The following is a 14,248-nucleotide window of genomic DNA, read 5'->3' as shown; positions in this document are numbered from 1 at the left end:
TACTGTAGCAGAGGATTCATAGAGGGGCATAATGGAAAAGGAGAACAGGGTTCACTTCTGATTGAGCTGTTCACCTTTAATGAATGAGTTGGCAATAAACATGTAAATGAATTTTCCTTTATCGGCATTGTTATCAAATAGTATACATGCCCAAATATACTTGGTGCCATGCAGACCAAAATACAAAGAAGGTTTAATACGCATAGTCCCTTTCCTTGAAATGGTTATGTTACAAACCAAACATTACTGCAGAATAAGATATCAAAGGACAGATAAAGAACCATTCAGCAACCAAGTGATGATGCAACAGAAAGAGCTGAGGGCAGGAGTGAATGAATGTTTATACTGAGCATAGGGTATTCCTGTGCACAACGGAAGCTCTGGATTTAATTACTTCTTTTTATCTCTTCTAGTTCACTTAGAACAAATTGCAACACTGGAAATATAATGCTGTGTAGCACAACTTCCAGTAAGTTTTATAAATTTTCAGAGTTTTTACTGGGAGGATACTGGAGGAAAATGAAAATATAGAACATTGTGTTTGGAGATGGGTGAAAGCAGAGGGCTAGTAACTATGTCAGAAACTAATGGAAGATCATTGTTAGCTACTCACCTTACCAGCCAGAACCTATAGATTGATTTCTATAATGGAAAATTAATGCTAATCTTTCATTCTAACATCACAGTTTACCAACTACATAAAGCAAAATAATGAGTTAAATTGGAAATGTATTATTTGACATTGGCTGAGGAGTTTAGGTCAGGTGATGAATGAACTTTTAATTACATACCACAATAAAATACATGGATTTAATCTTGATTACTTTAGCCACCTTGTGAAGAGGATTCCCTTTTCTCTATACAGGAAAGCTCTTCCCTATTCACTGGAAGAAGGACATTTTAGAAACCTTTAATTATGTGAATAAGTCATCTCAAATAATGATATTGCTGGTATTACATTAATCCTTTTATGAAAATGAAGAAAATTACAAGATCTCAAAACAGTAAGAAGGAAATTTAAAATTGTAATTTTTACTATATGCCATGCAGTGGTTATTGGGAACAAGAATATTGTGAGGTCAGAAACAAAAAACAGAAAACAAGATTGCTAACATTAAGCAAGTTATTGGTGGGAAGAGTCAGTAAAGGGTTTTTATTTGTTGTTAAGTTATTTTTAAAATATGTGATCTGGGCTCCTGATGACCTAGATGAAGAGAACAGGAAGCAGCTTCCCCAGGGAAAGGATTAGAAACAAAGAGGAAGGCAAAGGGCCATGGTAGGAATGTTTGGGAATTCCTAAATACTAGAAATTATGTGGAAAAATTAAAGAATGAAAAGAAATTATTTAAATAAACGGTGTATATTTAGGACCTAGAAGAAGTGCTCAAGATTTAGTTCATGCCTGGCTAACTGTAGAAAAGGTTTCTCAAAAACATAAATCATTGTATCTTATAGGTCAATAGACTTCAGTATAGAATAAGAGGTTGAGGAAAAGAAAGAAGAGAAAGAATAGAAATGATATAATTCCATTCTTCTGGGAGAAGTGAACATGTTCCATGTCCACTATTCCTTCTATCCTTACAACATACATGTGAATGAAGGGAAGATTACCAAAGTTTCTATTATGGTATCACAATCATTCCCAGCTTGAATAATTTTCCAAATCATAGTGCCAAATGTGTGCTACATAAGACAGAACTGCACTCACAGTTATTTAGAAGACCTGGATTTGAGTCCTACTTTTCTTTTTTGTAGAGCTCTGAGCCTGGAGTCAGGAAGACCTGAGTTCAAATATGGCTTCAGACACTTATTAGCTACGACTGCCTGGTCTCTTTTTGCCTTCGTTTTCTCATCTGTAAAATGAGGATGATAACCTACCTTCTAGGATTGTTGTGAGGATGAAATGAGAAAATAATTGTAAAGTGCTTAGCACAGTGCCTGACATATAGTAAGCACTATATAACTGTTTGCAATTATTATTATGCTACTTTGGGCAAGTCACTTAAACTAATTGAGATTATCTAAGTCTGGGGCAGCTGGGTGGCGCAGTGGATGGAGCACAGGCCCTGGAGTCAGGAGGACCCAAGTTCAAATCTTGCCTCAGACACATGATATTCACTAACTGTGTGACCCTGGGCAAGTCACTTAACCCCAATTGCCTTGCAAAAAAAAAAAGAGAGAGAGAGAGAGAGATCATCTAAGTCGAATAAAGCTATTTGCCTTGTCTACTTCTCAGGATGGTTATAAAGCTTAAGTGAAATAACATGCAAAAATTGCTTTGTAAACTACTATACAAATAGAATGATATTCTTACTATTATTATTGTTACTGAATCTACTCAGACTGGCTCTACACACAGGAAACAGTTAATGACTATTAATATGATGTTTTCAGTTTCTGGTCAGATAGAGAAAAAGAGCAAGAGAGAAAACTGGCCTCCAGTTTATCTTTCCCTTTATCTATAAAAACTTTGGGACGAGTTGGAGGATATTTGCTCTATCTATTTCATCAATGTGATTGCTCAGAGAATTTTACCATTATCTTCAAACAACTACACTAAAGACTGAAAGCATAAATCAGGCTCCTTGCTCCCCATCAAATCCATTCTGATCATTGATCATCACTACTAGTGGTAATCAACAGAATTGAGTGCAATGCTTAGTATTATTGCCCCTTTTCTACAAAGGCCTTTTCTATATGCCCCTTTTCTGATAGGATTGATGAAATAATGAGGGAACACAAAAGAAGCAATGTGAAGGTTAATTTCTGCTTCTCTACAAAACTATATTCCCAAACCTCTCCTTTGAAGCACTCCATTTCAGAATTACAAAACTTTAGGGCTGAAAGGGAATTAGAGATATCTATTCTAACACAAGAATTTTATAGATGAGGAAAGTGAGGCTTACAAAGCACAGAGCTGGTTAGTGGGAGAGTTAGACCCAGAATTCAGGCCTCCTGGCTCTGAGTCTGGTATTCTTTTCATTCCAATATGCTGCCTCAGCAGTTCTTAGAAGCACATACTCACCAGAAAATCTTTACAAAAATGCCATAGAATTACTGGCTTACAATAAGATTGCAAAGTGATAAGTCACATACCAATCTCTACCCATCCAATTACACAAGCAACTAAAAGGACCATCACTGACAGAGAAATAAAATTCACTTTAGTCGGCTACCTTGGCTGCAGCTGTGTGCAATGATGCACAACTGGAAATGTAGGCAGAAATTCATGTCAAGAAAGCAAGATTATAATTTTGAAGACTGACAGAGATGGTAATAATGACAGCAGGAAGGAAAATCAAAATTTTCAGAGCCAAGCTGTTATTTTATCATCTTTACGGCAATGAGGCCTACTACTGTTTTCATCTAACCAGTGTCAATTGATGTTCATATTCAGCATTACACAGACATTGACGTTGACACAGTCATCACACAGGAAGTGAGAGAGATATGGGTGCAAAGGGAAGAGCTAAGACAAGGGTCACAGAGCTGGACCTCATAGGTTAATTCGTCCAACACTTTCATTTTCCAGTTAAGGAAAATGAGGCTCAGGGAGTTTAAGTGATTTGCCCAAAGTCACACAGGTATTAAATATCAGAGGTGGGTTTTGAATCCAGGAACTCTTAACTCTAAAGCCAGTGTACCTTCTGTTACAGTGCAAGATAGGGAAGAGACAAGGGAACCTACTGGACATGGGAATATGTTAGTGGTACAATGAATCTGGGGACAGCTAGATGACACAGTAGATAGAGTGCTGGTTCTGAAGTCAGTAAGACTTCTCTTTGTGAGTTCAAATCTGGCCTTAGATCCTTAACAGCTGTGTGACCCTGGGTCAGTCACTTAACCCTGTTTGCCTCAGTTTCCTCATCTGTAAAATGAGCTGGAAAAGGAAATGGCAAACCACTCCAGTATCTCTGCCAAGAAAACCACCAAATGGGGTCATGAAGAGTTGGACACAACTGAAACCACTGAACAACAACAACAGTGAAGTTTTCTCTACACTGGGAGTATGGAAAAAGGTCCTGAAAAGCTAGTGTATTGTGCAGGGAATTTAGAAGATTAACAGGTCATTAGCTGGCTGTACTAATCCATCTAACCGTGAGAGAGTCAAGGGCAGAGGGAATGGAGGTGGGGGATGTGCCTACATGGATTAAAACCTGCATGATGTGGGTACAAAATCAGGGACAAAGAATCAACAGATCAAAGCAAGTTCAAAGTTCAAAGACAGAAAATTGACAAGCCCCGAAGTACAGAATCAAGAGGCTCAGCAGCGAACTCTCATTTAAATTAACAAGCAGCAAATAAGAAGCCAGAGGAGTCTACGCAGGATCAGGAAAATAACGCTGGGGAAGGAACGTAGTGCTTTCAGAAACATAATTTTTATAATTTACTTTGGGGGAAAAAAAAGACCACAATCTATTCTATGCCCTCTCTTTCTACCCCTTTCTCAGCCTTCTTCAGGCTTAGCTGAAGGCTGATGTAGCTGTGGGTTTAGACAAGTGCAGGGCATAAATTAGAACCAGGTAAAACACACCCTCTGGCTCACACCACCAACCTGCATCACACGGGCACATTCACATTCACAATTCGGGTCCCCAGAGAAACAACTGCCCATCCCATTCTAAAAGTAACCCTCTAAGGCTGCCTTTTTAACACTGATGTTTCCCATTAATAATTAGCCAGCAAAGCAGCCTTAATTAGCTATTAACAAAGGTATTTACTAAGAAGACATAAGAACAGTTGGTCTAAAACATTCCCCCCTTCCACTTCTTCCCCCGCAATCTGAAGTTCATTCTCCCATAGATACACAGTGTTCACTGGAAGAGAGGGCTTACATTTTTTTTTTACAATGGCAGTGAGGCACACATATTAGATACACGTATAGCAAAGGATAATTCACAGCTCCCACTACTAGAATCCTTTCTCTTTTTGTAAAGGTGTCACCCAGCTCCCCTTGGGTGATTTTCTGGTGCAGGGAGAAGACATTTAGATGGGCTTGCAGTCTGGCTCCTTTCGTGAGTCCAAGAGGGGAGGCACTTTTTTTTCTTTCTGTTTTTGTTTTTTTGCTTTTAGGCAATTGGGGGGGGGGAGGCACTTTTCTTGATGCAAGGTTGGGGGTGAGGGTCACATTCCTTAAAGGTTTCTCCCTTGTGTAGCTACCTCTCAATATCAGTGTCAGGCCTCAGGTATGTGTGTACCTCTGCTCCAGGCTGAATGCATTATCTGCTACTGTTCTTAGTAGCTCCAATATTGTGGTTGATGTAAGGAGAGGGGAAAAAAAGTCCTTTCCTTCTCTCCTTTAGGGGGCTGCCTCTACAAAGCTCTCCCCATCCTGGATTCCTCAATTTCAGAACTGACTTGTTATTTTTATATAAAGGCCCAAAGGGTACCACTGATTTTCTCTGCAAACCACAAGTTTCCTTCTTGATTCAGTCAGAGAAGTTCTCCCTCATAAAGGGACCCCAAGGGGTAAACATATTTTCTTTACATAACAAAAATCTTATCCTGTGTGACTCTGTTGTTGTGGGGTGGTAGGAAAATTCCTTAAATTTCTTAAAATTCCTTTACACTCTGTGATTCTGGGCCCTCTGTGATTATGTCATACCAGGGCTGGGGAAGGGGAAAGGGAAACAGGAGATGGGGAACTCTATCCCTTCCCCCATTCCCCACCCGCTTACCTCAGAAAGGACAAATAGGAACCACTTTCTAAATCATGACACGTTGGTACAAATATACATCGTTATTCTCTATAAGTAACAGAAGTCAGGGCAAGTTGTACATTAAAAACCAGGCAGGCAAACAGTAATGAGAAGGATGAAGTATGGAAGGATGGTACAATGCAGTGGCAAATATGGAAAGATGGGACAGAGGGGTGGTCATAAGTCCTGGCAGATAGGATTCAGTAGATCTTGAAATGAAGGCCAGAAAGGACAAGAGTGAGTAGAAGACATGCAAAGAGTGTGGGAAGCAGGCTGTGAGTGTCATCAATAAGACCCCTGATCAGTGTATCTGCCAGAAAATTTACAAGTATCACACTAGACAGATAGATTTTGGAGCACTGCTGGCCAAGCTTCTTGTTGTTCATCCTTTGTTCTCAAAGAGGACCAATGACCCTGGGAGGGTTATGTCTTGACTTGCAAGTGAATTGCATTTAAGCGAGGCAGAGCTGTGCAAAGTCATCAGCCTCACTGTGTCTTCTAGATTACAGCAAGGCCATGCGTGCACGCGGCTGGAAGGGAGAGGTAACACTGAAGAGATAAAGATGGATCCTCACAGCTGGATCCTTCATGCCTTCCTTCCCCAGGAAACTCATAATTGGGAAAACTCATTATGCTGCAAGATTGAATCTGCCTGGAACTCATCAGTAGTCTATGCTTTCCTGATTGCACTCTATGCCTGGACTCTAGGCCGTGGGCTCCAGGGCCTCAATTTAAAGAGAGAACTCAGTTTCTCTCCCCAGCTATACTACTTTTAGATGACTCTGGAACCCTTGATCATGCATCCAGCCTCCTTTTAAACTTCCTTTTGTGTATTTTCTTCTCCTATTAGATTGAAGCTCCTCGAGGACAAGGACTGTGTTTTTGTATTTGTATCCCTCTCATTTCACCATAGTGCCTGGCGCAATATACACTTACTAGTTATGTGGCCTTGGGCTAGTCACTCAGCCTCAGGAAAAAGGGGGTAATAATAGTACTTACCCTATAGGGTTGTTGCGAATATAAAATGAGATGATACGTGGAGATTATAGTGCAAATCTCAAGGGGCTGTACATATACTAGCTGTTATCATTATAATACATAAGAGGCCATGTAGTCTAAAACAAAAACAATTTTTTTGGGGACAAAACCAATTAATTTCTTCAGTTTAGGGAATGCCTAATAAGGAAATTCTACCAATGGAGTTTTGAACTTGCTATTCAACTTATAATCTAAACCATTATGCATCAGAGCCTGCTGGATTCAAACCCAGATCTTCCTGATTTTGATGCTCAACACTACTTATCATTCTAACCCCTACCTGCATAATAATAATAATAATAGCTGATGATTATAGACGGTTTTAAGATTTTGTTGTTCAGTCATTTCAGTTGTGTTTGACTCTTTGAGACCTCATTTCTCCAGTTCATTTTATAGATGAGAAAACTGAGGCAAACAGGGTTAAGTGACTTGTCCAGGGTCATATAGCTAGTAAGTATCTGAGGTCAGATTTGAACTTGAGAAGATGAGTCTTACTGACTTCTCGAACTGGGACACTATGGCAACACCTAGTGGCCCTATTGTCTCACACATATTTATCTCATTTGATCTAACAGTAATCCTGGGAGGTATGAACACCCAATTAGTAATGGGTAGAATTAGGACATGAACTCACATCTTCTGACTCCCAAGTACAATGCTGCTTTCTCCTACAGTCAGCATGGTATGAACAGCAGCATGGAGCAGTGTGCTACTCTGAAGTGAGGCAAATTTCATTGGGCATGAGAGATGTAAAGAAAGAGAAATACTTTTTAGGTTACTTTTTTTTTTGACTGTGAAGTACAAGGATAAACATCTAAATGGACAGAGAGTGGTCAAGGATGCCTTAAAAGTAAGCATAAAACAATTCGTTGATATTAAGAAAGCCAAAATAGCATTATCTTTTATTGATTGGGTGCTCCGTAAATATGATACAAACACAGTGTTTCCAAAGGGGAATAGGAGAGAGTCTCTATCTTTGCCTACCTACTATGTCCTTGTACAAGTCATCTCATGGAAATATAAGGGTAAATCTTTCAGCTGGCTCTTTCATATCCTTCAAATCCTTAATAGTATAATGGCCCCTAACAAACTTTTAGATAAAACTGATAAATATGGTACAAGGTCCAAGTCCTGAATTTGTTAACTCTCACTTCTATGACAAATAATATCTACTTTCATCATGAGGGTTCTGGAGACTATTAACTATGTAATCAAACTCCATAACAAGTTCTTGGGACCACATATCGAGAAAGACATAACAGAATTGGAGGAGGTCCAGGGAAGAGTAACTAAAATAAACGAGGGGAAAGAATAGCTTTCATATGAGAAGAAATTAAAATAGATTAGAACTTTAGGAGATATGAATAAAGCCTACAGTATAAAATAATGAAAACTATGAATAGAATGAACTTGGACTTGCTCATGAAGTCTACAAATTTTAAAACTTGGGAATACACTTGAATCTTGAATGACATAGTTTTATAAAGGAGGTACCTTTATATTTGTTTATACATGCATACATACTTATATATGTATATATATATATGTATATATATATACATATATATATGTTTGCCAGTATCATAATGAAATTTTTTAAAAAATAATCTACTTAAAATTATTTGAAAGGTTAAGGGATATGAAAAAATGCATCTTATTTTATGACTCATGATGATTATTCAATACTGGGTAAAATGTACAACAACTAAATTTCAAGTATACCCTACACTCTCATCTCGCTGAAGTTGGTTTCAATATCTCTTTGAACCTCTCTCTGAAAGGAATTTGGGCTGGGGGAAGAGGGAGACTAGAGAAACATTTTTTAAGAAGACTGAAGGTAGAAAAATATGCATATGGACTTAGAGACTTTTGTCCTTGATTAACACTTGATTTTAGCCTCAAGATCAAAACATACAATAATGATAACTGAAGTATAGTGCTTTAAGGTTCACAAAGTGCTTTATACACATCTTGTTTGAACCTCCTTAATAACACTACGTGGCAGATATGTGACCACTTTATGCATCAATTGTTTGCTGATATATGTACTCACACAAGTGAAAGAATGCAAATATTAGGCAAAGAAAGCTCTTCTTTGCCCAGGAAAGAGTAAAACCATTGGAATTTATTGCCCCACATTATAATGTTAAGTGAGAGATGGCAATTAGGTTAAGAAGAGACTAGATAAATTCATGAATGATAAATTCTAGGCAGATTACTGAGTTCAGTATCATCACAGTGTATTCATAACCTCTTGGAGCAAAAGAGCTGTGTTCTCTCACAGCATGTTCCTTGGTGCCATTGTCTGAGACAGAATGTTAATCTGACCCAATGTGGTGGCTCTTCTCTTCCTACAACAGGTGTTTAAGGGCATGCTTCATGGACACTTGGAATTTCTGCATCTTATGATAGTCCAGCATGCAGACAAATAATTTCCCAAATCATTATGAAAACAAGAGAGACAACTTTGGGTTCAATTTGGTTTCTCCATATGGGAGCATGCTACAATAAAAAGGTGAAAGAAATCCTAACAGAATGCAGCATCTGGTTAAAGGCCATTATATTGAAATTTTCATGAAATTGTCAGTAGGCTAAGAAACTTCAAAATGGCAGCAAATGGAAGATAAGTACTTAGAACAGGTTGAACATTGTTGGTGATTATATTTTCAGGAGCAATGAAAACTGCGATGAAATAACGTGAAAGTGATGCTGGCAAGAATAAGAAAGCCCCAAGGGAGAAGAAATATGAAAAATGTAACAATGATCTATGTTATAGACTAATAAACAAGACAAACATGAGGTTTAAAGTATCAAAATCAAGGTTTTTAGCATTACATGTAAAGCTGGTGCTCAGGTTGCAGACAAAACAATGCCTGATTTACTGTCTAGGGAGAAAGATGCTAGTAATGAGCTAAAAATTCATGGATGAGCACAAAACTGGTCAAATATACACCCAGGAAGTAATGTAGAATTAGGAGAGGAGGTGCTTATAATCCAGATGATCCTCTAATCTCTACAATAAAAAGGCAGATTATAACAGCATTAAGGAAATGACTGGGGCAGCTAGGTAGTACAGTGGATAGAGCTCTGGCCTTGGAGTCAAGAGGATCTGAGTTCAAATCCGACCTCATACACTACACACTTACTAGCTGTGTGACCCCGGGCAAGTCACTTTACCTCAATTGTCTCACCAAAGAGCAAAAAAAAAAATGACTAAAGAAGGTACTCTGTTTTGCAATTGGGCCTTTGTGGTAACTCTTATGTGGAAGTTAGGATACATAAAAGACAAGAAGAAAAAGTGAGGAGTGAAATACTATACCTTTTTTTTTTAGACAGAAAAAGGAATCAAATTCTTAGTAAGCTTGCCTGGGGTCACACAGCTAGTAAGTGTGTAGTGTATGAGGTCGGATTTGAACTTAGATCCTCTTGACTCCAAGGCCAGAGCTCTATCCACTGTACTACTCCAAGGACCTTACCCTCCCCCAAATAAAATAAAATAAAAAAGAAAAAGCTTCTTATGTTTCTATCTTTATCTATTTCTTTTCTTCTTTTTTTTTTAAGTCCATATTTAACCTTTTCACTATAAAGCTACTTAGGATATAGTGCCAACATTGGGCTTCCCAAAGAGAGAGGTGTGTGGAGAATTTGGAATAGATTGAGGAGACAACCACAAATACAATTAAAGATTTGGCTGGGGTGGGGGTGGGGGGTGAAATGGGGTGGGTCGAAGGAGGGGGGGAAGGGAGGCAGCGTGGCATAGAAGATAGGGCACTGAACCAGATGCCAGGAAGGCTTAGGTTCAAATTCTACTTCACCCACTGGGACAGTAGGCAAATCACAACCTCTCTGGCCTCAGTTTCATTATCTATAAAATGAGGGGGTTGGATTTGATGGGTTTTCATGTCCCTTCCAGTTCTAACTCTATGATTCTGTGATGGAGGTTTTCAGTTTGAAGAAGTGGATTTGTTGAATGAAGGTCAATCACGTAGATTGTTTCCTCTCTATTATCAGTGAAGATTGATTAAGTAAAAGTAACAAATTTCTTGTTAAAATGTGAATTATTTGCTCCTTTCACAAGTTGTAATTTTTCTCCGGATTCTTTTTACCTACCTCTTTTAACTGAGTGTCACGAGAGAAATGACACACAGACCTGAGCCAGGGAAAGACTAAAACAATATTGAGGGCCATCAGAAATCTCTGTCCTTCATCAGCCTCAAATAATATGGCAATGTGAAAACACAATCACAGAGATTTCAGACACCCAAGTGCCTTTAGATAGACCTTGAACAAATTACCCTGGAAGGAGAAGAATGAAGTCCTTCTTTTGGCTCAGAAAGAAAAGAGATTAGATTGTATCAAAGATGTAATTTTCATAATCCCAAATTCCCTGTTTTTAAATTCAGATCCATTCAATGACTAAATCTCCATAAGACTTAGAAAGCACATGGCAAAAGTCTTTAGTTATTCCAGTGGGCATGAAATTTTAAACTATTCTATAGGAATTAACATGCATGTGAACACTAAAGCCCAAAAGGAAAATAAAAGGAAATTCTGGAAGCAAACCAGTTTCCTGGTTTAGTATTTGGTTTGCAAATGGATTTTTTTTTCAAAGAATTGCTGAAATTAGAAGAGAAATATACAATGAAGACATAATAACTCACATTTTTTATAGCATTTGTAGATTTACAAAGCATTTCCCTCACAACAGCCTGGCAAAGCAGGGAGCATAAGAGTTATTGTGTCTACTGTAGAGATAAAGAAATTGAAGTCCATAGGGTTAAGTGACTTACCCAAGGTAATATAGTTAGAGGGTGACATTCAAACCCAGACCTTCTGCTACAAGAGCAATGGTCTTTCTACTACATGTCACCTGTTAAATCCTATTTAGACAATGGATAGATCAAAAGAAACATATGTACCTGAAGTATAGGAGGACCAGAACTTTTATTAAGACAACCCAGTATTGAGGATGAGATAAAACTTCAAACATAAAGACCAGGGGTTACTGTTAAGAAGTCAGAACTGAGTTAAGAAGAAATTGATGGACAGCAAAAAACAAAACAAAACAAAACAATTTAGCCTGATTAAAAGCTATCAGTCTTGGGGCAGCTAGGTGGTGCAGTGGATAGAGCACTGATCTTGAAGTCAGGAGTACCTGAGTTCAAATCCGGCCTCAGACCAAACACTTGACACTTATTAGCTGTGTGGCCCTGGACAAGTCACTTAACCCCAATTGCCTTAAAAAAAAAGCTATCAGTCTGAGCAAATAGGAAAGTCTAAAACATTTTTAGTCAGCCTTGTGCAAAGACTTCAAGTGCTTCCAAGTGCTTTTATTTTTTTCTCCTCTCCATGATCTCTATTAACTTTCATTGTCAGTGTAGAAATAGAATCACATCTGATTAACGGGAGTATCTTGCTGTAGATCAGGCTTCCCAACCTTGTCTGTGTTTGAGGACCTGTTTGGCAGTCCAGCGAAGGATATGAACCCAACTCAGAATAATGTTTTTAAATGAATAAATTAAATTAAAATAAAATATTCAGGATTACAAAGGAAGCCAATTATCTTGAAATAAAGATGCAATTTTTTTCCTATCCAATTTCACAAACACCCTGAAATCCATTCACGGAGCCCTTGGACTCCAGGGTAAGAATTCTCGCTATAAATTGTGAAGCAGCTAGCAATAGAACCACTAAAATAAAATCCTTACGCTTCTATTTAGTGCTCCCCAATTTGTATGCTGGATGTCCTACTTCTGAATGGCATCTCTCACCACTTCTCTTGGTTGGTACAAATGTTGCTGGATAACAATAGTACTTTTGCACAATGCTTAACTAGTTAATATGAGACTTTGTCGTAGGGCCCATGAATTTGGATTTCTCCACTGGAATACAATATCGGGTGCTGGTGATTGGTTTTTTTATGCAGAAAGGCATTCCTATGGGCTGTAGGATCACATAATCATAGATTTAGGGCTGGAAGGGCCTTTATAAGTCTTTTAGTCCAATCCCCTCATTGTAGAGATAAAGAAAATAAAGCACAGAGAAGCTAAATGAATTCTCCAAGATCACACAAATCATAAGTAGCAGAGACAGGATTTGAATCCAGTCTAGAAATCCTCCTTTTTAGTCTGAAGGGGAAAAACTGTAAATAATTAGCATTATCTTTTCAAATACTAATTTCCAGTGCTAACCAAGTAGTCTGAAGCTAAGCAGAGTTATTTTGTGGGAATGAAAGACTCCTTTGGCTTTATCACAAAGCAGCACACACGCTTCCTTCCCCCCTACCCCCCCTCCCTCTACACATACACTTAAAGGCTTCTCCATAATGCATCAGCAAATTTACTGTGGTAATTTTAGCATGTAGTTTACTACCTTGTTGCTTCCTCAGGAAGGCTAGAAATAAGAACGTTGCAGACCAAGCAACGTCTGGCTCATGGGAACAAATGCATATTTGAATGCACAGATTAGCCACAATAAATATTTCTTTTTCACTTTAGTCTTCAGACTTACTTGATGTAATATGGCACTTTGTTTGGTGAGATTGCTCTCTCCCATGGACCCTGGACAGAAGCTGAGGAAGAAAAAGAAAAAGAAAAAAGACACGGAGGTTAAGTTCAAAGCAAACAGGAAAGACAACATTAATCTCTGGAATTACAATTTTACACTGATACTGGTCTATTTGCTCAGTTGTCCATGAAGGCAGGAAGGATTAACCTACTGTTCTAAAATTTCTGTCCTATTCTAAGTGAAAATGAACTCATTCAGTCACAAAGATAAATGGAGAGAGAGAGAGAGAGAGAGAGAGAGAGAGAGAGAGAGAGAGAGAGAGAGGAAGAAGCAAGGAAGGAAAGAAAACAACTTAAGGAAGGGAACAAGAGAGGAAAGAAGGATGGAAAGGAATGAAGGAAAGTGGGAGGTAAGAAGGAACAGAAGAAAGGGAGAAATGGAGGAAAGAAAAAGGGGAGGAAAGGAAGGAAGGAAGAGAAAGATAGAGGGAGGAAGGAAAGAAAAGAAAGGAAGGCACTAGGAGGCATTTTCCACAGCCAAAATTATAGGATAGATAAGAACCCAAACAAGTAGATAACTGTCTTTTTCATGCTATTATACTGGATGCCTATGATATTTCCTATAAGTATGTCTCAGTTTTTTTTCCAATTTGATTGACTGTTCTTACCATCTAACAACAAAAATACAATTTTGTTTATATTTTTATTCTCTGTTGAATGAAGCTAAACTGCAATACCTTGATATGTTTATTTTTCTCTTGGCTTAAGTAGAGTCCAATTTCATTTTTATTTCCCACATTATTAACTGTGTATATATTTTATTTGTTTTCCAAATTCAGGGGACCAACATAATCATATCAAAGAGGGTTTTCAAACAGAAAGAGAATGGTAGTACATAGCAACAGTTTTCCCAACATAGACTCTTTCAGCATTAATGAAACTTTTTTTGTAATAAACATTTTCTATGAAAATTACTACAGGTAAAATTTAATTATACATAATGGG

General features: G+C 38.0%; 1 protein-coding gene across 1 annotated transcript in view; it reads right to left on the bottom strand.

The window, feature by feature from the left end:
- The window catches only part of DMD (dystrophin), a 1,828,382-nt gene that overhangs the window by 215,787 nt on the left and 1,598,347 nt on the right, over positions 1–14,248 (bottom strand). Inside the window, 1 exon segment of the mRNA XM_078146592.1 lies at positions 13,248–13,308. Within this exon segment, the coding sequence (XP_078002718.1) occupies positions 13,248–13,308 (61 nt within the window).

The sequence above is a fragment of the Phascolarctos cinereus genome, unplaced genomic scaffold, assembly GCF_003287225.1.
Source record: "Phascolarctos cinereus isolate Bilbo 61053 unplaced genomic scaffold, phaCin_HiC Scaffold_726;HRSCAF=1367, whole genome shotgun sequence".
In the NCBI taxonomy this organism is placed as follows: Eukaryota; Metazoa; Chordata; class Mammalia; order Diprotodontia; family Phascolarctidae; genus Phascolarctos; species Phascolarctos cinereus.
The sequence above is the reverse complement of the archived record's forward strand: the minus strand, read 5'-3'. Positions and strand labels throughout refer to the sequence as shown.